Here is a 23,495-nt window from a genome sequence, read left to right on the forward strand (position 1 = left end):
GATGCGAAATGTGGCTGGTCACGGAAAACAAAAGACCAGCTGTAGATAGGGAAGCCAGGGTCACTAGTTGTCAATATAGAATCCTTACAGTGTAGAAGGAGACCTTTCAACCCACTCTTTATGCAGGCCCATTCTATCCCTGTAATCCAACATATTTCTAATCCCCCTAATCTATATATCTTTGTACAGCAAGGGCAATTTAGCATGGCCAATCCACCTAAACCTGCACATCTTCAGAGTGTTGGAGGAAACCCACATAGACACGGGGAGAACATGCAAACTCCACCCAAGGCCGGAATTGAACCCGGTCCCCTGGCACTGTGAGGCAGCAGTGCCAACCACTGTGCCAACATGCTATCCAAAAAAAAACATTTCATTTGCGAACGTTACTAAATTGTACTGAATATGTTTAATGTCAGATTTTTTTTTGGATAGAGGCGGATTATTTTCTTCCATGTCTCTTAGAAATAATACCCTGAAATTAAACCTTTTAAACCGTCTGGATGAAGATAGACTCTGCGAGCCAAGGCCACGGCTGTTTATATAGACAGTGGACTGGATGATTGTTCTGTAGAGGAGTGCCCACAACGGGCAGAGTCCACTTCGCAATGAAACAATTAACTTCCTTCTAAATCACTCATGTTCCTATCTGCTACTTTCAGTGAAGAATTAAGAGTTAGTCTCAAGCCGATTACTATTTGTCAACTGATAATATTGTGCTGCTCCTGGAACATTCTGCATTTTGTATTAACAATCAGAGGCTTTCGACCTGAGATAAAGAGTAATTCCAGAGCAGTGGTGAAATGAGGCTGCTGTCTCTTCAGCAGTTTTAGAGTTATTTACTTCATAAGCAACCTCAGCCAGGTACTTCCTCATGCAGAGAATTAATCAGTAATTCTCCACAGTGTAGAATTGTAAAATTCCTACAGTGCAGAAGGAGGCCGTTTGGCCCATCGAGCCTGCACTGACAACGAGCCCTGCCGAGGCCCTATTCTTGCAACTCTGTCCCTCCGTCTTTTCCCGGCAACCCCATACACTCAGCACGGCCAATCCACCTAACCTGCACATCTTTAGACACTAAGGGATATTTTAGCATAGCCCATCAACCTAATCCATACAACTCTGGACTGTGGGAGGAAACTGGAGCGCCCAGAGGAAACCCACACAGCCACGGGGAGAATGTGCAAACTCCACACAGACAGTAATCCGAGGCTGGAATCGAACCTGGGTCCTTGGTGCTGTGAGGCAGCAGTGCTAACCACTGTCCCATCGTGCTGCCCATTATGTTGGGCTGCCTAATTTGACAAGCCATTGCTGTCTTAATCTGGGAGCTTATGGGTTTCCTCCGTGTGCTCTGGTTTCCTCCTACAGTCTGAAAGACGTGTTGGTTAGGTGGATTGGCCGTGCTAAATTCTCTCTGTGTACCCGAACAGGGTTTTGTCTGGCCGCTCCAGTTTCCTCCCACGGTCCAAAGATGTATGGATTAGGTTGGTGGGCCGGAGTGTGGCGACGAGGGGATTTTCACAGTAACTTCATTGTAATGTTAATGAAAGCCTACTTCTGACACTAATAAATAAACTTTATTTTTATTCTCAGAGGTCCATAACATGGGGCCTCATTAAAGTCTTGTTGGAGCCCCCGTTCCCTTCCATCTAAACTGCTACAGTCTTGGTTTGCATGGCCAGTCTGCTGAGGCACTCTGTAGATGACCTTCACTGTCTAGCTTGATGTTAAATCAAAGCAACCAGAATAAATTTGTGATGGGAAATTGGGTAGGCGTTTGAGGGCAATAAGCTGGCAGGGCACCAGGGACTGATTGGAGGAATGGTACTGACCAAATCACTCCAGGGGGAGCTGGCACAGACTCAGTGGGCTGGGTGGCATCCTTCTGCATTATAAGGTCTCAATGACCTCTATACGTGGATAATAGTCAGGCGGGTGAGGCCCTGGAGGGTTGCCAGTGAACCTGGTACCATACAAACAGCAAGTGGGAGGTGATGGCTTAATCTCATTCTCACTCGTTCATTAATCTAGAAACTCAGCTGGGGAACTGGGTTCGAATCTCACCGCGGCAAATGGAATTTCAATTCAATTTTAAAAATCCGGAATTAAGGATCTACCGATGATCGTGAAATCTTTATCGATTGTCAGAAAAAAACCCGCCTGGTTCACCTTTAGGGAGGGGAATCTGCTGTCCTTACCTGGTCTGGCCTACAGGTGACTGCAGAGTCACAGCAATGCGGTTGACTCTTAACTGCGCCCCCCCAGGGCAACTCGGACCATGGGCCAGCCAGCGATGCCCATGTCCCACGAATGAATTAAAAAACCAACTCTCTCAGGTAGGTGGAGGGGAAGATTAAATTTATATACCTGAATGAGTTGCCCAGGTTAAAAGCTTAAAACTAAAGTTTTATTTATTAGTCACAAGTTACATTAACACTGCAATGAAGTTACTGTGAAAATCCCCTAGCCGCCACACTGAGGAAGAATTTAGCACGGCCAATCCACCTAACCAGCATGTCTTTCTGACCGTGGGAGGAAACCGGAGCGCCCGGAGGAAACCCACGCAGACACGGGGAGAATGTGCAGACTCCACACAGGCAGTGACCCAAGCCAGGAATCGAACCCGCGTCCCTGGCGCTGTGAGGCAAAAGGCTAACCAGTGTGCCACTGTCACCATGTATAACTGATCCTCTCAGGATTGTACCGAGGATCCCAAAGAAATGAAAGGAATTGAGGCAGATTAAATGGCCGGAATCTACTACCTCGCCCGCCACGGAATCAGAGAGGGCGAGCGTCAGACAATGGAAGTCTCCTGTTGATCTCGGATGGGAGTTTCCAGTCTCGCCCAAGCGAGGCTGTAAAATCCTGCCCAATGTGTGAACATCTGTAAGTGTTTCGTGCCTTTACTAACCAATGTTTTCTTCTGTTAGATGCCGGAGTTGCTCCTTACCGTCGCTATGACCGGCTGCCCCCAATCCAGGCCCAATTCTCAATTGAAAGTGACTCAGATATGACGGAATCTTCCGGACTGATTCAAGAATATGATGTGTTCGACCCAACCAAAACAAGGCCTTGCATTATTTTTGTCATTGGTAAGTCTGCCCCTGGCTTCCTCTAAAGGGTGTCTGCTTCTCCGTGAAGGAACCCCAGTGTTTTTTCCACTCCGACTCGGTCTGGGAGGTGGCCCAGAGGGTGGTGAGGGTCTGGAATGCGCTGCCTGGGAGGGTGGTGGAGGCACACTTTAAAAGTAGCCGGGTGAGTACTTGGCACACCGTAACATTCAAGGCTGTGGGCCAAGGGCTGGCAAGTGGGGTTAGGTGGGCAGACCAGGGCATTTCATGTGTCAGTGCAGACTCGATGGGCCGAAGGGCCTCTTCTGCATTGTAGGATTCTGTGATTCTGCTCCTCAGTGTGGCGGAATCCTCACGCCTGTCTTCTCGATTTAAGAAGTGAATTTTCTGAGAGATATTGAGGGCGATTCTCCAGCCTCTCAGTCGCCTGTTTCCAGCCTGGGGGGGGTGGGTGAGGTGGCGCGTTGTTTGCCAGCAGTGGGATTCTCTGACCCCATTGCTATCAATGGGAATTCCCACTGATTTAGACCATAGATTTTCCAATGACCTAGCACAACAGAGAGCTTAATGTTTACTTATTAGTGTCACAAGTAGGCTTACATTAACACTGCAATGAAGTTACTGTGAGCAGGAGGCCGTGCAGGGTTCCTATTTAGTTGGGGCTGAGTGAGAGGAGGATCTTGCATTTATATCATACCTTTTGGGACCTCACACCATCCTGGAGCATTTCACAGCCAATGAAATACTTCGGAAATCATGGAATCACAGAATCCCTACACTGGAGTGGGAGGCCATTCAGCCCATCGAGTCTGCACCAACCACAATCCCACCCAGCCCTTATCCCCATAACCCCCACATATTTGCCCTAGCTAGTACCCCTGACACTAAGGGGCAGTTTGGCACAGCCAATCCATCGAACCTGCACATCTTTCGGACTGTGAGAGGAAACCTTTGCACCCAGAGGAAACCCACACAGAGACGGGGAGAATGTGCAAACTCCACGCAGGCAGTGACCCAAGCTGCGAATCGAACCTGGGTCCCTGGTGCTGTGAGGCAGCACTGCTAACTGCTGTGCCACCGTGCCACCCTAACGTAATGGTGTAACATAGGAAATGGCAGCGCCTGGGAATACCGTCAGCTCCAAGTTTGGTGTCCGAGCCACATGTCTCACCAACATGGACATATGTTGCTGTTTTTGACATAGTTGCTGCAACAAACTCTTGGAACCGCATCGGGGCAACGGCTCACTCCCTCTGCTTTTCCATTTTCCTCCCTTTTTCCTCATCCCTCACCTGCACCTGCCCTCCCCCCCTCAACCAAACCCCCTTGCGCCGTGCAGTGTGAATGCACCTTGACCTGTTCTTCGTGCTTGTGAGCTGTGTGGTTTTTTTTTGAATTGTGCCCCTCTGTAGGTGGTCCAGGGAGTGGGAAAGGGACGCAAAGTGCCAAGATGGCCAGGCGATACGGATTTGAGTCCGTTTCGGTGGGCGAGATCTTACGTCGCCAGATGCTGCACCACGCGACCAGCGACCGGAAGTGGGAGCTCATCGCACAGATCATCGCCAACGGGGAGTTGGCACCTCCGGTGAGCAAACTGAAACGATACAAATCCAAACAACATGGTTACAAACGAGGCAGGGCGTTGGAGCAGGAAAGGAAATTGGTTCCAATGGTGACTGTGTCGGAACGTAAATCTTCAGTGTTGCCGATATAATAGACAGGTCGAAGCTTTTCATCTTGCACTCATCAGGACAAATGCAAGAATACCAAATTTCAAAGAGAGTAACAAATTATATTCCACGAATAAAGAGTGCTGATTGGTTGGCTAGTTGACTCTGGTCGAGGCATTGCCGTGGAGAATGTACCTGAGAACTACTGACCTCACACGCTTTGTTTAGAGTCCCTACAGTACAGAGGAAGGCCATCTGGCCCATCGGCTCTGCATCGACACGGTCCCACCCCATGGGCCCTATCCCCATAACCCCATGTATTTACCCTGCCAATCCCTTTAACACTGAATTTAGCATGGCCAATCCGCCTAACCTGTACATCTTTGGACCATGGGAGGAAACCGGAGCACCCGGAGGAAACCCACGCAGACACAGGGAGAACATGCAAACTCCACACAATCACCCAAGGCCAGAATTGAACCTGGGTCCCTGGCGCTCTGAGGCAGCAGTGCTAACCACTGTGCCACCATGCTGCTTATCACACTAAAGGCCGCACTTCTGAACCTTGCTCCTTGCCTGAGGTGTGGTGACCCTCGCGTTAAATTATAGAATAATAGAATTCCTACAGTGCAGAAGGAGGCCATTCAGTCTATCAAGTCTGCACCAACTCGGCATCCTACCCACATCCCTGTCCTACCCCTGCAGCCCACACCTCACTAATCCTCCTATCCTATACATCTTGGGACACTAATGGACAATTTGGCATGGCCAATCCACCTAATCTGCACATTTTTAGAGTGTGGGAGGAAATCAGAGCGCCCGGAGGAAACCCACACAGACACGGGGAGAATATACAGACTCTGCACAGTGACCCAAGGCTGGAATCGAACCCAGGTCCCTGGCGCTGAGGGGCAGCAGTGCTATCCGCTCTGCCAGATGGGTTCTCAGTTTAATTTCTCTTCCAAAAGAAGGCTCAAACAGTGTAGCCCTCCTGCAGCAGCACACTGGAGTGTCAGCTGGGGTCGGTGCTCAGGTTATCTTGTGTGGGATTTGAATCCACAAACTTCCGACTTAGAGATTGAGAGAAATGAGAGTGATGCCAACTGATTCCAACCACAGATAGGTAGTATGTAAAAGGTTTCGTTTTTAAATGTAAGGTACTTCCCTGTGTGTGTGTTTCTCTGTGTCTGTGAGTTTTCTGTGGGTGCTCTGATTTCTTCCCACAGTCCAAAATGTGCAGATTGGGTGAATTGGCCAAGCTAAATTGACCCTCAATGTTAGGGGGATTGGCAGGGTAAATATGTGGGGTTATGGGGATAGGGCCCTGCTGGGACTGTAGCTGATGCAGGCTCAAATGGTCTTCTGCACTGTAGGGATTCTAAACAAAGTGTGTGGGGTTAATAATTCCCTGTGAACTTCAACAAAAATGGCTTTATTCAACATGCACGAGGGAGAGCAGAACTCGGAGCTGTAATTCCAGCTTGTTCCTGAGCTACTCTGCTAATCATAGGTTCTTACACATTCTTGTACTTCTACATGTAACAAAGTGCTACATTTCACTTAGGTCATCAGATTGTTATTTTAAATTTGTTAAAGTTTTGTTTTGATCGGCACGGTAGCACAGTGGTTAGCACTGCTGCTTCACAACTCTAGGGACCTGGGTTCGATTCCCAGTTCGGGTCACTGTCTGTGTGGAGCTTGCACATTCTCCTCGTGTTTGCGTGGGTTTCCTCCGGGTGCTCCAGTTTCCTCCCACAATCCAAAGATGTGCAGGTTAAGTTGATTGACCGCGCTAAAAGAAAATTGCCCCTTAGTGTCATGAGATGCATAGGTTAGAGGGTTAGAGAGATTAGTGGGTAAATATGTAGGGATATGGGAGTAGAGCCTGGGTGGGATTGTGGTCGGTGCAGACTCAATGGGCCAAATGGCCTGTTTCTGTGCTGTAGGGATTCTATGATCATGTTAAGTTGATCCATTGTCCTGTGTGCTTTATCTTTAGTCATTGTCTGAACATATCCTGTCTACCTGTTTGCAATATCAAAGCACTGTAGTTATCGAGTCAATTTCAATGGTGTGTTAATCGTCCCCATTTCCCTGATATTTGATTAGTTTTCCAGAGGCGCAATGGCTCCTCTAAACATTGTGGAGTCTCAATAAGTGGCATTGATTCTTTTATTGTTGTTGTAACCTCGGAAAGATCTCACCTGGGGTGCCGCCTGAGATATAGTTATTTATAGTTTGTCGTGTGGCTGCCTGCAGTGAGTGTGGATACTACAGTCAGGCTGTCTGTTTACCCCTTTTTGTTCTGTCTTCTGCTGCTGCAAACCATGCTTCCTGGGTTGCTCTGCGACACTGGGCATCTGGTGCACTGTTTTTCTGAGATAGTATTTAAACGGGCTTGTTCCCCTATCTAAACAGCATGAAGGGATGCCGGCATTGGACTGGGGTGGGCACAGTAAGAAGTCTCACAACACCAGGTTAAAGTCCAACTGGTCTATTTGGAATTACGAGCTTTTAGAGCGCTGCTCCTTCACCGCGATTCCAAATAAACCAGTCAGACTTTAACCTGGTGCTGTGAGACTTCTTACTCTACCTATACAGGGCAGTTTGTGCCCATGGAACTTGGCAGGAGTGGCATTGTTCCAAGTTGGGACAGTATCATTGAAAACCTGGCCGCTGGCTGTTTCTTCAGAAGGAACTCTTCAAAAATGCAGCTAATGAAAATACAACAAAACTTACTCCAACTCATAAATGAAAAAAAGTGTTTAATAAAGAAACATCATTACTCCAAACTTGGGGCCTCGCCCTGGGCCACTCCAAGCTCTCCACAATGCTACATAGTTCCTTATTTGGAGTGAATCAGCTGACTATTATATCACTCTGTAATTGGTTCCATAATGGGTCAGCTGACCCTTACATCTTGTTCTGATTGGTCGCATTACGTCCAATCAAAGTTGTTACCGGTTGCATTCTAACAGTAGCCAACTTCTCCAAGTGGCTGTCTGCAAGTTGTGTGGGAAACGCTGGGAGCCAAGACATTTTGCCATCCCGCTGCCACCTGGGAAAGATGTCAAATGCCCTAAAATGTGTCTTTCCTCGCCTTCTCTCAGGAAACGGCCATCGAGGAGTTGAAGCATCAGTTTATGAGGCACCCGGATGCAAAGGGCTTCATTGTGGATGGGTTTCCGAAGGAGATCAGCCAGGCCTTCACGTTTGACGAACAGGTGAGGACTCTCTGGCCTAGTGCGCAATGAATTGAACTGAAGCCTGAAGCAAAGTCCAAACACAACAATCACTAAAAGTGACACCGCAGGTTAGCGCGGCTGTAAAAAGGACAAATCAGGCACTAGAGAGGTGATATTTTCAAGTAGAGAAGCAATGTTAAGCCTATATTGAACCTTGGTTAGACCACACAGTGTGCAAGTGCTGGTTACCATTTTGGAAAAAAAGGGATGCAGAGGCGCTGGAGAGGGTGCTGGGAAAACTTCAAAGGAAGATACCAGAATTGTCTGGGTTTACACATCGGGAAAGGGTGGACGTAATGGGCCTCTTTACTTTGGGAAAAGGCAGAGAGGCAACCTAATCGGGGTCTTTAAAATTCTGAAAGGTTTTGGCAGAGTGGGTACAGAGAGAATGGGGCAAATTTTCCTGCTCCGCCCGGAATCGGAGTGGACCATGGAAAGGTCCGTTGACCTCGGGTGGGATTTTCCGATTTCAGGGCAAGCACAGCCAGACAATCCCGCTCAATGTTTCCTCCACATCACAGTTCCCCCCCCTCTCCCCATACCTATGGAACTCTCTTCCCCAGATAGTGGGAGAGGTGTTCAGCATTTAGTTGGCTGAGTGATATAAATTCTTCATTGAGAAGAAGGTCATTGGGTATAGTGGGTGGGACAGGAAAGTGGAGTTCAGGCCACAGTTAGATCTCATTGGATGGCTGGACCAGGCTCGAGGGGCCGAATGGCCAGCTCATGTTCTTAACCGGAATGTTTGTATGTTCTCATCAGTCATCCAGAGCTCTCTCTGCTTCTGCCTCTTTATAAGGTAGTGTCGTGCTGTGGATTTGTGATCATCGAGTCAGAGGGAGGACTCAGACACCCACAGATATTCAACTAGAATCTGTCCACTCAATAACAGTGCTGGGAAGTTCAGCTCAATTTAAACCAGGTTCTCAAGTTAAAATCAGTATCAATCTGATCCCAGTGTTTGACACATCAGGATCTATTAACGATCTGAATTTTGTGCGATCATAGAATCCCTGCAGAGCAGAAGGAGGCCATTCAGCCCATCATGTCTGCACCAACTCTTTGCCAGAGGATTCCAACCAGATCTTTTTCTGTAACCCCACCTCTTTATCCTGCTAATCCCCCGAACTGGCACATCTTAGGACACTAAGGGGCAATTTAGCACAGCCAATCCACTTAACTTGCGCATCTTTGGACTGTGGAAGGAAACCGGAGCACCCGGAGGAAACCCATGCAGACACGGGGAGAACATGCAAACTCCACACAGACAGTGACCCGAGGGTGGAATTGGACCCGGGTCCCTGGCATTGTGGGGCAGCAGTGCTAACCACCCATCGAGGGCTAGAAACTGTCCCTTCCATCCATCACAGCTTTCGCTGCCTTGTCGTTGTATCAGCACGATGGCACAGCGGTTAGCGCTGCTGCCTCACAGCGCCAGGGTCCCAAGTTCGATTCCCGGCTTGGGACACTGTCTGTGTGGAGTTTGCATGTTCTCCCCGTGTCTGCGTGGGTTTCCTCCAGGTGGTCTGGTTTCTTCTCACAGTCCAAAGATGTGCAGGTTAGGTTGATTGTCCATGCTAAATTGACCCTTAGTGGGAGTCGATGGGATTAGCAGAGTAAAAGTGCGGGAATAGGGAATGGATGGGATTGTGGTCAGTGCAGGCTCGATGGGCTGAATGACCTCCTCCTTCACTGTAGGGATTCTATGATTCAGTTTGCTGGGCTGGTGATCTCTGTGTTCTGTCTTTAAGTTAAAGAGTGTAATCCTTTGCCCTTTTTCTCTGTGCATGTATGTGTGTGTGCATGTATGTGTGTGTGCATGTGTGTGCATGTTACAGATCGGCTCCCCAGACTTGGTGCTGCTTCTGGCTTGTTCCAACCATCGACTACGACAACGCTTGGAGAGGCGAGCTGTACAACAGGGCAGGCTGGACGACAATAGTCACGCCATCGAGCGACGGATGGAAAACTTCAAACAGAACATCAACCTGATTGTGAAATATTACCAGGAGAAGGAGCTCATTGTTCGGGTAAGGTCACCATGGGTAGCTGCACACCGTGTTCTTAGATCTTTCCAGTGTTTTGTTTGCAGTTTATTATCTTCTTGTCAAGTAATCATTCATAAATGGAATTCTCTGTCAAGATTAATGCCTTTTTCCACCAATTATCTCAATGTTCGCTTGACCCAGTTTCCCTCTGAGAGGCAGGTTTGTCAGTTCAACCTCTGCTCCAGAGATTTGAGTGTTTTGTCTAAGCTGACACTCGAGTACAGGACCGAGGGAGTGCCACACTGTCAGAGGTGCTGCCTTTAGCTGGATTGGCCATGCTAAATTGCTTCTTAATATCAGGGGGTCCAGATGGGATAAATACATGGGGTTATGAGATAGGGCCTGGGTGGAATGGTGGTCGGTGCAGACTCGATGGGCCGAATGTCCTCCTGCACTGTACGGATTCCATGATTTAAAACAAGGCCCTCTCGGGTGGATGTAAAAGATCCCATCGGAACAATATCAAAGAGAAAGGGGGGTTCTCCCCAGTGTCTTGGCTGATATTTGTCCCTCAAATGCCACCCAGGGTTGGTGCAGATGCGATGGGCCAATTGGCCTCCTTCTGCACTGCAGGATAAAAAAAATTAAAAATCAAACATCATCTAAACAGAATTACCCAATCATTACTGCTTTGTTATCTGTGGGAGTTTACAAATTAGCTGCCATTAGAACAAGAAGACTCTTCAAAGATCCTTCATTGTCTGCAAAGGCCTTTAGAATGTCTTAAGATTGTGAAGGATGCGGTAAAAATACAAGTTATTTCCTTCTGTCAGAGGTGAATCCGTTGTCCGGGCAACTATCCTCCTGCATCTGCAGCACTTTGGGGGAGTGACTTCCACTCTGCGATTTTCTTATGTGTGTCGAAGGACAGGCATCAAGTGAAGCAGTTAGAACACAGCAGCCCTGTCACAGAGTCATTCCAGCACAGAAGGAGGCCACTCAGCCCATCCAGTCAATGCAAGCTCCCCATAGAACAATCCAGTCAGCCCCACTCCCTAGCCTGATCCCCATTAGTCCTGTGAGTTTATTTTCCTTAAGGACAAATTTTCTGTCTACCCTATTTATATCCGTCATAACCTCACGCACCTCCATCACAGCACGGTGGCACAGTGGTTAGCGCTGCTGCCTCACAGCGCCAGGAACCCCGGGGTTCGATTCCCTTAATGGATGACTGTCTGCATGTTCTACCCATGTCTGCGTGGGTTTCCTCCGGGTGCTGCGGTTTCGTCCCAAAGGAGTGTTGGTTAGGGGGCATTGGCCAATATACCCGAACAGGCGCCAGAGTGTGGCAACTAGGGGACATTCACAGTAGCTTCGTTGCACTGTTAATGTAAGCCTAGTTACGACACTAATAAATAAACATTAAGTCTCCATTCTACCTCCTTGATGCGAATGGGTGGTAACTGCTTACTCACAAATGAGCTCAGAAGTAGGCCTGGGCTCCCACTGGAGGATTCCAGCCATCTTGTCATGGATTAAATCTCAGCTGCCCCTTTAAAGCGAAGGCCAGAATTTTATCGCCCCGCTGCCATGGAAACCGGGGTGGGCGGAGCATGGGAAGGTCCGTTCAGCTGGGGTGGGATTTTAGGGTTTCTGGATGAGCGAGGTTATAAAATCCTGTCTAAAGTCTTTCCAAAATTGGCAATAAAACCAGCTCTAAAGGGATAAATCTTTGATACAAGTCAGGCTCATCCCAGGCAGTCAATGAGGGAGGGAAGAGTTGGGATTGAATCATTCTGAGATACTTTGGAATGTGACTGGAGCACAGATTTGGGATTTTTACCTGTTTGGATAGTATGTGCCCTGTCTGGAACTGTGGAAGTTCCCCTCCAAAACACTCACCATCCTGACTTGGAAATATATCCTGCACTGGGTTAAAATTCTAGAAATCCCTCCCTAACTGCACTGTGGGTGTATCTACACCACATGGACTGCAGCAGTTCAAGAAGGCAGCTCACCACCACCTTCCTTTTAAAGTTTATTCATTAGGGTCACAAATAGGCTTACATTAACGCTGCAATGAAGTTACTGTGGAAGTCCCTTAGTAGCCCACTCCGGTGCCTGTTTGGGTACACTGAGGGAGAATTCACCATGACCAATGCATCTCATTGGCATATGTCTTTTGGACTGAGGGAGGAAACCGGAGTATTCGGAGGAAACCTGAAGCACAGACAGCAACCCCAAGCCAGGATTCGAATCCAGGTTCCCGGCACTCCGAGGCAGCTGTGCTAACCACTGCGCCGCTGAGACACCCCTCAAGTCCCAAGGTCAACTCGGATTGGCCTGACCAGCAACGCTCACACCCTGTGAAATAAAGACAAGGTCCAAAAAAAGTTGCTGCGACTCAGTGAGTTGCCACGAGGCTTTGCAGCGGGCAAGGAGAGCTCTTGAAAGAAGATTTATTCTTGTTTAAAAACTGGTTAAGGAGATGAACAGGTGAGGCAGAAAGACAAAAGCTCCATCTCAAGCCATATCTTAGAGTATATTGTTTCAGCCTTCCTGTCAGATGTCTGCATGAATCATCGCATTAGCATATCGCACAACAGCCTCGCTGCATTCAAACCTTAGATGTGTGTCCTCATTGACATTAGTTTTTGTCTCACCTACTCTCTCATCCTTGGGAAGAAGCATTCACTCTTCGCCACATCAGGTGGTTGTGTAAGTTCGGACTCTGGTTGCTAAGGGACACGAGGTGGCGAGGAACTCTTTATCTCTCCCGGAAGTTTTCAGCCTGTGACTCGGGCACTCAGTGCCAGGGACCGATTAGCTGCTTTTTACCAATTACCCGCGCAGGATAACAGTGTCTGCGTGGGTCTCCTCTGGGTGCTGTGGTTTCCTCCCAGTTAGCACCGCTGCTTCAGGGATCCGGGTTCAGTTCCCAGCTTGTCAGGCGTCGCTGTGTAGGGTGCCACCCAGCAGGAGAAGGAGGAGGCGCAGGCTGAGTAACAGCACCCAGGACTGGCAGCTCGAACGAGGCATGCTAGGGTGGCAAGGGAGGCCCTGATCACCAGATGCTTCACTAACTCGGGATCTGTTTCTGTACATGGGGGTTCCATTCCCCCCCACTCCCCCAAATCCTTCTATCTCCTGTCACACGAGGGGGTGAGCCTGGATACACCGTGTTAGCGAGTTTCTTTGGCAGGCAGGAGGGTGATGATGACTTGCTGAGCACCATTATGATAATGCCCTGATGCAAATCTGCCTGACTCCTACCTGAGATCTGCACATTCTCCCCATATCTGTGTGGGTTTCCTCCGGGTGCTCTGGTTTCCTCCCAATTAGCACTGCTGCTTCACAGCGCCAGGGACTCGGGTTCAATTCCCGGCTTGGGTCACTGTTTGTTTGTGCAGAGTCTGCACAGTCTCCCCATGTCTGCGAGGGTTTCCTCCGCGCACTCCAGTTTCCTCCCACTGTCCGAAAGATGTGCTGATTAAGTGCGTCAGCCATGCTAAATTCTCCCTCAGTGTTACCAAACAGGTGCTGGAGTGTGGCGACTAGGGGATTTTCCCAGTTACTTCATTGCAGTGTCGATATAAGCTGACTTGTGACACAAATAAATAAACTTTACTTAAGTTCGGGGGGGGCTGCAGGAGAGTTAGAGAGGGGCTTTGAAGAAAAACCTTGTTGTCCAGAGGGTGATGGGAGTCTGGAACTCACTGCCTGAAGGGCTGGAACCCTCACAACATTTAAGAAGCATTTAGATAAGAAATTGAAATGCTGTAACAGACATTGCTACAGGCTAAATTGGGGGAAATGAGATTAGAAGGGACAGATGTTTGATGACCAGTGCAGACACAATGGGCTGAAGGGCCTGTTTCTGTGCTTTAAGAATCTATACCTCTGCGACCGTTTGGACCACAAATCCATCTAGTTCTCTTTTTTGAACTGCTGTTAACTGTTCCAGCTGCTGACTTGTTGATTCTGTGAACTGTTCAGTGTTTACAGTTTTAGACACTTACAATTTAGTCCATTCCTGGCCCAGTAATGAGGTATAATTTCATTCTGCTTCCTTTCATTGCTATATCGCCTGCTGACAGCTCTTCCTGCATTGAGGGATTAACAGCTGGATCTGGTTTTACTGTGTAATCAGAACATGGGCAAATCCTGAAGTTTAAATCCTCACGAACACGGGACACTTTACTTATAAAGGAGTCCCAGGTTTAGAATGCTCCAACCAAGAACAGGAATGGTTAGGTTTACTCATTGGAGGAATGCATCTTTCATTTTCGATGAGCCCTTTTTGGTTTCATAGAATCGTGGAATTCCTGCAGTGCGGAAGGAGGCCATTTGGCCCATCGAGCCTGCACCGACCACTATCCCACCCAAGCCCCATTCCCGTAACCCCAGGCATTTACCCTAGCTAGTCCCCCCTGACATTAGGGGCAATTTAGCATGGCCAATTCGCCTAAACCCGCAGATCTTTGGACTGTGGGTGGAAACCGGAGCACCTGGGGGAAACCCACGCAGACACGGGGAGAATGTGCAAACTCCACACGGACATGACCCGAACCGGGAATCGAACCCAGGTCCCTGACGCCGTGAGGCAGCAGTGCTAACCGCTGTGCCGCCCCGTAATCTGATTTATGGTTCCAGGGGAGGAAGGATTTTATGTTCAAGGGGTGGGATTTTCCAGCCCCCCTGTCAGGTGTACCCCGGCAGCAGCGGAGACAGCTCGAGATTAGCTGCCGGTGGGAATTCTCCGATCCCGCCATTTCTATGGAACCTGCTACGGCGGGGTGGGAGGAGGGAGTGGGGGGTTGCATTACCATCGGCGGGACTGGAAGATTCTGCTGGCAGAAGGACTGGAAAGTCCTGACGGAGGTTAGCTTGGAGAAGTGGGAGAGATTCTCCTGGGAGCGATGGAGGCTGAAGGGAGATCTGACCGCAGTGCACAAGCTTATGACAGGTTTAGCAAAGGAAGGGAAAGAAGAGGTTTTGACCGAGAAGTGCAGGGGAATTGTGAGGAAGAACTTCCTTACGTAGCAACCTAGAATGAACCACTGTTGAGGGTGATGGAAGTGGAGGCAATGAATGATTTAGGAAGGGAATTTGGTGTGCATTTGAGAGGAATACAGCCTTGCAGGGGTGGAGCGCTGTTTAAAAACAGCGAGGTTATGTTGCAGCTGTATAAGGTGCAGGTAAGGTCACCCCTGGAGTGTTGTGTACAGCTTAGGTCTCCTTACCTGGGAAAGGATACACTGGCACTGGAGGAGTTAGAGTCATAGAAACCCTACAGTGCAGAAAGAGGACCGACCACACTCCCACCCAGGCCCTACCCCCATACCCCTACATATTTTACCTGCTAATCCCTCTAACCTACGCATCTCAGGACACTAAGGGACAATTTTTTTAACACGGCCAATCAACCTACCCTACAGGGCTGCAGAGGAGATTCACTAGGTTGATTCTGGAGTTGAGAGGGTTGGGTTCTGAGGAGAGACTGAGTAGACTGGGGCTATACTCATTGGAATTCAGAAGAATGAGGGGAGATCTTATAGAGACATATAAGATTATGAAGGGAATCGATAAGATAGAAACAGACGGGTGAAACTAGAACTAGGGGGCATGGCCTCAAAATAAGGGGGAGCAGACTTAGGATGGAGTTGAGGAGGAACTTCTTCACACTAAGGTTTGTGAATCTGTGGAATTCTCTACCCATTGAAGCAGTTAAAGCTACCTCATTGAATGTTTTTAAGGTAAGGATGGATAAACTTTTGAACAGCAAGGGAATTAAAGGTTATGGTGCGTAGGCGGTTAAGTGGAGATGAGTCCAGCCATGATCTTATTGAATGGCAGAGTAGGCTCGAAAGGCCAGCTCCTGCTCCAAGTTCTTATGAGCAGGGGAATAGGATTCATTAATACATTTTGGAAGGTCCATTGCATGTAAGAATTAAACAGTGCAAGGTAGGAGTGCTCCCTTAGGAGTATTGAGAGGCAGAGAGATCTGGGCATACATGTTCACCAGTCATTGAATGTGGCAACGCAGGTGGGTAAGGTAGGCAAGAAGGCGTACGACATGCTTGCCTTCATCAGCCAGGGTATAAAGTATAAAAATTGGCAGGTCATGCTGCAGCTATTCAGAACCTTAAAGAGGCCTCACTTAGAATATTGTGTACAATTCTGGTTGCCGCATTACCAGAAGGATGTGGATGCTTTGGAGAGGGTACGGAAGAGATTTACTGGGATGTTGCCTGGTCTGGAGGGTATTAGCTACGAGGAGTGGTTGGGTAAACTCGGTTTGTCCTCACTGGAACGATAGAGGTTGAGGGGGTGACCTGATAGAGGTTTACTAGATTATGAGGGGCATGGACAGAGTGGATAGTCAGATGCTCTTTCCTAGGGTAGAAAAGTCAAGTACCAGAGGACAGAGGTTTAAGGCGGTGTAGGGAAATGTTTCGAGGAGATGTGTGAGGCAAGTTTTTTACAGAAGGTGTTGAATGTCTAGAAGGCACTGCCCGGGGAGATGGTGGGAGCAGGTACAATAGCAGCATTTAAGGGGCGACTAGATGACTACATGAATAAGATGGGGATGGAAGGATATGGACTCCGTAAGTGCACATGGTTTTAGTTTAGGCAGGCATCATGAATGGTGCAGGCTTGGAGGGCCGAAGGGCCTGTTCCTGTGCTGTACTGTTCTTTGTTCTTTGACTAGATTGTGTCTCAGGGAACTAGCATGGGCTCAGTGTGCTGATTGGCCTCCATCTATACCTCATTGACCCTGTGACCTCTGGTAATATTGGTGGTCATTTTGACTTTGAGCAGTAGTGATGTTGGTCAGTGACCCCGTCGTGTAACCTCATTGTCAAGTCACGGGGAGCGATGGCTAACGGGTTGTTCCGATGTCACCTTGTTTCTCCTTGTGGGAGAGTCTACGACCAGAGGGCATCATCTCAGAGTGAGGGGATCACCCATTGAAGACTAAGATGAGGAGGGTGTTTTTCTCTGAGGGGAGTGAGAACTCTTTACTGCAGAGAGCTGGAGAGGCTGGGCCATCGAGTATGTTCAAGGCTGGGATAGACAGATTTGTAATCAGTAAGGGAATCAAAGTGAAGTTTATTAATTAGTCACAAGTAGGCTTACATTTACACTGGTTATGGGGATAAGGTGGGAAAGTGGAGTTGAGGATTATCACATCAGACCCATACACCGCTCCAGTGTGCCTGTCGGACTGAGAGAGGAAACCGTAGCACTCAGAGGAAACCCACGCAGACATGGGGAGAACGTGCAGATTCCACACAGACTGATCCAAGCTGGGAATCGAACCCGGGTCCCTGTCCCAGTGCTAACCACTGTGCCACTGTGCCATTCAATTGAATGATAGTGCAGACTTGATGGGCCAAGTGGCCTATTTCTACTCCTGCATCTTATGGTCACCCATTTTTAGTCAATCACTCAGGGTTGAAACTATCATTTGTTTAGATGAAAGTGGTCATTGGAATTAGGGGTCTTCTATGGGTGGCACAGTGGTTAGCACCTCACAGCACCAGGGATCCAGATTCGATTCTGGGTTTTGGGTGACTGTCTGTGTGGAGTTTGCACATTCTCTCCGTGTGTGCGTGGGTTTCCTCCGGGTGCTCCAGTTTCCTCCCACAGTCTGAAAGACATGCGGGTTAGGTGCGTTGACCCAAATAGGCACCAGAGTGTGGCAACTAGGGGAATTTCACAGTAACTTCATTGCAGCGTTAATGTAAGCCTTACTTGTGACTAATAACAAATAAAGATTGTCTGAACAAACTCAGAAACGTATTAAAAGTTTCTGTAAATGCAATAAATGGAGCTGTCTTTAAATGCTGTAACAATGTCACGACAAGCTTGGTAGGCCACTGACAAAATGACCTTTAATATCATCTGAATGAGGTGCAGCGCTGCTGTAGGAGGATTTATGAACCCCACTGGCTTAATAAAAGTCTTATCAGTTTTGGTATATAACTTAGTAATGCGGGGGCGGGGACGGTTTTGAGATTTCTCTGGAGCTGGTTGGTGATCTACTGGGTGTCTCTCCTCCCGCCAACCCCCACTCCTTCCATCAGCGCTGGTGTGTCCAGCATGGACAGAGTCCTTGGGAAGTTTAAACAGTTTAACAAAGCAACCTGAATGGGCATCGTAACGGAAGCAAAACACTGTGAGTTAAAATGCAAACTAAAAACTGGAAGGGACTGTTCCGTGATTCTGTGGAGGGAGAAGCAGAGTTAGCGCTGTGAGGAATATAACTCTTCTTTAGTATTGAAGGGATGTGGTGGGCTGGGGTAGGCCGAAGCCTTTCTTTCCTGAAGGGCAGTGATGAGCCAACTGTGTCTTAGCGGCACCGTGGTTAGCTCTGCTGCCTCACAGCGCTATAGGGACCCAGGTTCGATCCTGGCCTCGGGTCACTGTCTGTGTAGAGTTTGCATGTCCTCCCCGTGTCTGTGTGGGTTTCCTCCGGGTGCTCCGGATTCCTCCCATAAGTCTGAAAGATGTGCTGGTTAGGGGATTAGCCGTGCTAAATTGTCCTTTAGTGCCGGGCAATTAGCAGGGTAAATATGTGGGGTAACGGGGGATAGGGCCTGGGTGGGATAGTGGTTGTTGCAGACGTGATGGGCTGAATGGCCTCCTTCTGCGCTGTAGGGATTCTATGATTGGCGGCAAGTCTGAGGCAAACTTTTTATTCCAGATTTCTTTCTAATTTAACTCAAATTCGCAAACTGCTAACGGTGGGATCCAAAATCACATCTCCCAGATTATTAAATCGGGGCTACACGTCTGGGTTGGTTTGCAGCGCGGTAACAAAACCGTCTCCTTTGCGGGGTTGTGTGGCCTTATTCTGCTGCTTGACAGTAGTGGAAGCGATTTCGCAAACACCAGGGTTACGCTAAGTGGCTGCTAAAAGCCTGGAGGAATAATGAGGGAGGCTCAGTTCCACTGATCTCCCTTTGAGGGACCATTAAGTGCTCACTTAATGCCAGATTCACTCAGCCTTTGGCTCGGAGCAGGTCACCGGGGGTGGGGCGGTGTTGGCAGCAAATCGAACAAAGTGCCAAGGGGGGGTTGGTGGTGGTGGTGAGGGTGTGAGAAACAGACACTGGGACACGATTCACTGCGGGAGATTCTTCGCTACCTCCATCGCTAACAACAAAATAACTGAATAAAAATGACCGGAGTTGGATTCGTGCGTTCGCACGAGAAGCAGAACTATTCTGGAAAGGGCAGCTGATGGAGAGAGATTAAACAGGGGAGTGGGGGTGGCAGGGGGGGTATAGGTGGGCCTCGTTTCTCGCAGCGGGAGGCAGTTCACTGGCGACAGGATCTGCCAGTCCCGCCACTGTCGATGGAATTTCCCGTCGGCTACGTCCCACCCCACCGGGAGGGGCACCATCTCCAGGACCAGAAGATCCCACCAGAGCGAACGGCTGGTGGATTCCGGCCCAAGGATTTTACTCGTCCGCAAGATGTGGGTGCCACTGGCAAGCATGAGGTTTAACATAGCCCTGTATGAAATACTGGTAAAAAGTCTGACACCACCAGGTTTTAGTCCAACCTATTTATTTGATAATATACTCGCAAGCTTTCGGGTTAGCCCCTTCGTCAGGTGAATGGAGAGATTAGAATTCTAATCAGTAATCTCGAAACTGTCTGTGCTTTATATGCTCTGTCTGAGGCCAGAACTCTCCATTCACCTGACGAAGGGGCAAACCCCGAAAGCTTGCGAGTATGTTATCAAGTAAATAGGTTGGACTAAAACCTGGTGTTGTCAGACTTTTTACTGTGTTTACGCCAGTCCAACGCCGGCATTCCCACATCATGAAATACTGGTGACGGGGAAGGGGCCTGTGAAGTTGCTGCTGTTAAAAATCCATTAACTGATATGATTTATTATTGTCACATGTATTAACATACAGTGAAAACTATCGTTTCTTGCGCCCTATACAGAAAAAGCATACCGACCATAGAGAAGGAAAGGAGAGAGTGCAGAATGTAGTGTACGGTCATAGCTGGGGTGTAGAGAAAGATCAACTTCATCTATGATTGATCCATTCAAAAGTCTGACAGCAGCAGGGAAGAAGCTGTTCTTGAGTTGGTCGGTACGTGACCGCAGACTTTTTCCTGATGGAAGAAGATGGAACAAAGAATGTCCGGGGTGCGTGGGGTTCTTAATCATGTTGGCTGCTTTTCCAAGGCAGCGGGAAGTGTAGACAGGGTCAGTGGGCAGGAGGATGGATTGGGCAACGTTCACAACCCTTTGTAGTTTCCAGCAGCCTTGGGCAGAGCCGTGTTAAGCTGTGATACACCTGGAAAGGATGCTTTCTATGGTGCATCTATAAAACTTGGTGAGAGTTGTAGCGGACATGCCAAATTTCCTTAGCCTCCTGAAAAAGTAGAGGCGTTGGGGGGGCTTTCTTAACTATAGTGCCGCCATCGGGGACCAGGGCAGGTTGTTGGTGATCTAAACAGGTAGAAACTTGAAGCTCTCGACCATTTCCACTCTGTTCCTCATTCCTGTTGACAGTGTCCAACCTTCTCTGTGCTTTTCAGGTAGTGTGACCTCTTTAAAGGGGTACCCCCTGAGGGAATGGTCTTACGGTCACATAAGATGATCCGGATGACCACATGATTGGGCTTGACCCTATGAACTGTTGAGGCAGGAAGTAGAGCCAGTCGGGAGTGAGGGTACATACCCCGGGAGGACCAGTAGTTGGAGCCGGGGAGGAGAGTTATACAGTCGCATAGTTGATTCTGCAGATCCTTTGTTGCAAATATTTACTTATTGTTTATAAGAAATCCCCTGCAACTCTAAGCCACATCAAGTCACGCTCAGTTTATTCCAGCTTTTGAGTATTTCCTTTCTCTATTTCTGATTTCCGGAGTCTGTGGTATTTGGCTCTCCACATCCATCAGTTGCTATGTCCATCAAGGGGAGATTTCCTGTTATTCGTTAAGTTGAAGTTTAAAATGTATTTATTACTGTGTTATGGTTCAAATTAGGAACTCCCATGTGTTTTGTGAAACCCGCCTGAATCATAAGCTTTGCATCTTGAATTTGGCTAGGATAAACATGAGACATTCCACTTCATATATGATCCAAAAGACCCAATAGGGAGCTTTTATCAAACAAAGTTTATTTAAGAATATGGTTAACATGTATAGTAAGAAAATCAGCAAGAACTTTTATCAATTGCGAACAAGAAACAAAATAACTACAATAATGTATAACCCTTAACCAATATATATCAGATGTTTTAATCAAAACTAATATCCAATAAAAAAAACCCTTTAAACAGATTTATCACTGCACAGGCTAAAGCTCATGTGATACTGGAATCTAGTTCCCTGGGCTGAATGTGATTTCAAATGATCCTGAAAGCTCAGAGCAGTTTGTAGCCAAATCAGCTCCCCAAAACACAGGTTCTTTACTGCAGCATTGTAACAAGCCTTTCTTTCACCTGGTAAAATTTTCACAGCAGAACAGAGAGAGAAAGAGACTTCTTTTCCAGCTTGTTTCTAAGACTGCCTCTAAAACTGCAGCCAAAATGAAATTGAAAGCTGAAAAACTTCAGTCACTTGACCTGCTCACAGTCTTTTTTTCCCCTCTTTCCAACAATGACATCATCCAAGGTTGTGACGATGATTAAAGAAAAACCTCTTAAAGGTCCACAAAATCACAAGTACGCTTATATTAACACTGCAATGAAGTTACTGTGAAAATCCCCTAGTTGCCACACTCTAGTGCCTGTTCAGGTACACTGAGGGAGAATTTAGCGTGGCCAATGTACCAAACCAGCACATCTTTTGGACTGTGGGAGGAAACCGGCGCACCCGGAGGAAACCCATGGGGAAACTCCACACAAGTGACCCAAGCTGTGAATCGAACCCGGGTCCCTGGAGTTGTGAGGCAGCAGTGTTGACCATTATTGTCCCTGGGTGTGACATTCGGAGAATCTAATTCCTCAGCTCTCGCCATGAGAGGTTAATCTGTGCTGAGCTCAGCTTGACACCAAGTGCCCATGCTTCACACCTGCATTGAAACAATGGGATAGGAGGGGACCATGGCCATTCTGGCAAGGTGGGAGAGTTGCCATCAGTCCAAATGTTCCTGAGGTGCTCTGAGACTTTTGCGTGATGTGTGTGAAAAGGAAAAGAGATGTTGAAGAACCTCATATTGTGCAGGTTGGCAACCACAGGAGGTGATGGGTTCCACTCTAAGTCAGTCAGAAAGCTGACGGGGTCAGGTATGACTCAATTCAGTGAAAAGTTACATTGGGATCAGTGGGTGGGTGTGAGGGATGGAGGATCGGGGGATGGCTAAGATTAGATTGTACCCGATTGGGCAGAATGTTGCCATTTTTTGGCTATGTGCTATCTCGGGTAGGAAAAGCAGAGGATCGTGCACCAATGGCGTTGACAGGTTTCCCCACCGCATTTTTTAATTGATGGCAAAAATAATGTAAAGGACAGGTCCCACAGGGCAACACCATCAATACCAACCCACCAGCAACTTAGACTTTTAAAAAGCCCTGCTGTAAAAGAATAAAAACACTCTCATTCCACACAACCCCCCCCACTTCCCCTCCTCCCTCATTATGGACCCAGTAACCTGGAGCTAATGAAGTTATACCTCTTAACAGTGAAGGTTGGAGGGTAAAACCGATAGACAGATCTTCCTCCATCATCACCCCTAATGTCTGCACCAACACGGGATCCCAGCAGGGGTCAGTAGCTGATAATCTGATGAAGAAACCAGGCCTGTCTCTCCTGCCTCCAGCCTGACAATTATTGGCTTCCGATCAGTGACTGGGCTGAGAGGCCAAACTCAGCACAGAGCCAGGGTTCAGGCCCCCGGAACCTGGTCTGGTTCCACATCAAGCCACATCTACGCTGCACAACCCTCGGAGGGCTCTACATCTCTCCAACTGTGGCCTCTTCACTTACACATGTATGGACTAGGAGCAGGAGTAGGCCATTTGGCCCTTCAAGCCTGCTGCACCATTCAGTAAGATCATGGCTGATTGGAGCATGTTCTCAGCACCATTCTGCAGCCTACAGCCCTCTACCCAATCTATGACTCCCTTGTCTAGAATCTATCCACCTCTACCTGAACAATATCCAACATGGCCCCAACATTGGTGGCCATGATTTTGACCATAGTGGCTCTTAGTCCAAGAATTCCTCCCCAAACTTCTTTCCCTCTCTATTCCTTCCTTTGTTTCAAGGTGTTTTGTTAGGACAAACCTTTAGTTATCAGTCCCAGATGTCTCCATCTTCAACTCATTTTCAGTTTTATACCTGATCATGTTCCTGTGAGACACATTCGGACATTTTACGATGCTGAAAGGCAAGTTGCTTTTTTTAAAATGGTGTCGCTGACAAGGCCACTCTTGTCCATCACTAATTGCCCGTGAACTGAATGAATAGCAAGACCATTTCAGAGGGGCAGTTAGGAGTCAACCACACTGTCTGGAGTCACACGAAGGCCAGACCAGATAA

General features: G+C 48.1%; 1 protein-coding gene across 1 annotated transcript in view; it reads left to right on the top strand.

Moving 5' to 3' along the window:
- Positions 1 to 23,495, top strand: part of LOC145358415 (adenylate kinase isoenzyme 1-like) — a 150,814-nt gene that overhangs the window by 24,702 nt on the left and 102,617 nt on the right. Inside the window, exons 3-6 of the mRNA XM_080212466.1 lie at positions 2,934 to 3,095; positions 4,487 to 4,659; positions 7,855 to 7,968; positions 9,828 to 10,019. Coding sequence (XP_080068592.1) covers positions 2,934 to 3,095; positions 4,487 to 4,659; positions 7,855 to 7,968; positions 9,828 to 10,019 — 641 coding nt within the window. The remainder of the gene's footprint in view (positions 1 to 2,933; positions 3,096 to 4,486; positions 4,660 to 7,854; positions 7,969 to 9,827; positions 10,020 to 23,495) is intronic.

This window comes from Carcharhinus amblyrhynchos, chromosome 25 (genome assembly GCF_965287045.1).
Source record: "Carcharhinus amblyrhynchos chromosome 25, sCarAmb.v2.hapA, whole genome shotgun sequence".
In the NCBI taxonomy this organism is placed as follows: Eukaryota; Metazoa; Chordata; class Chondrichthyes; order Carcharhiniformes; family Carcharhinidae; genus Carcharhinus; species Carcharhinus amblyrhynchos.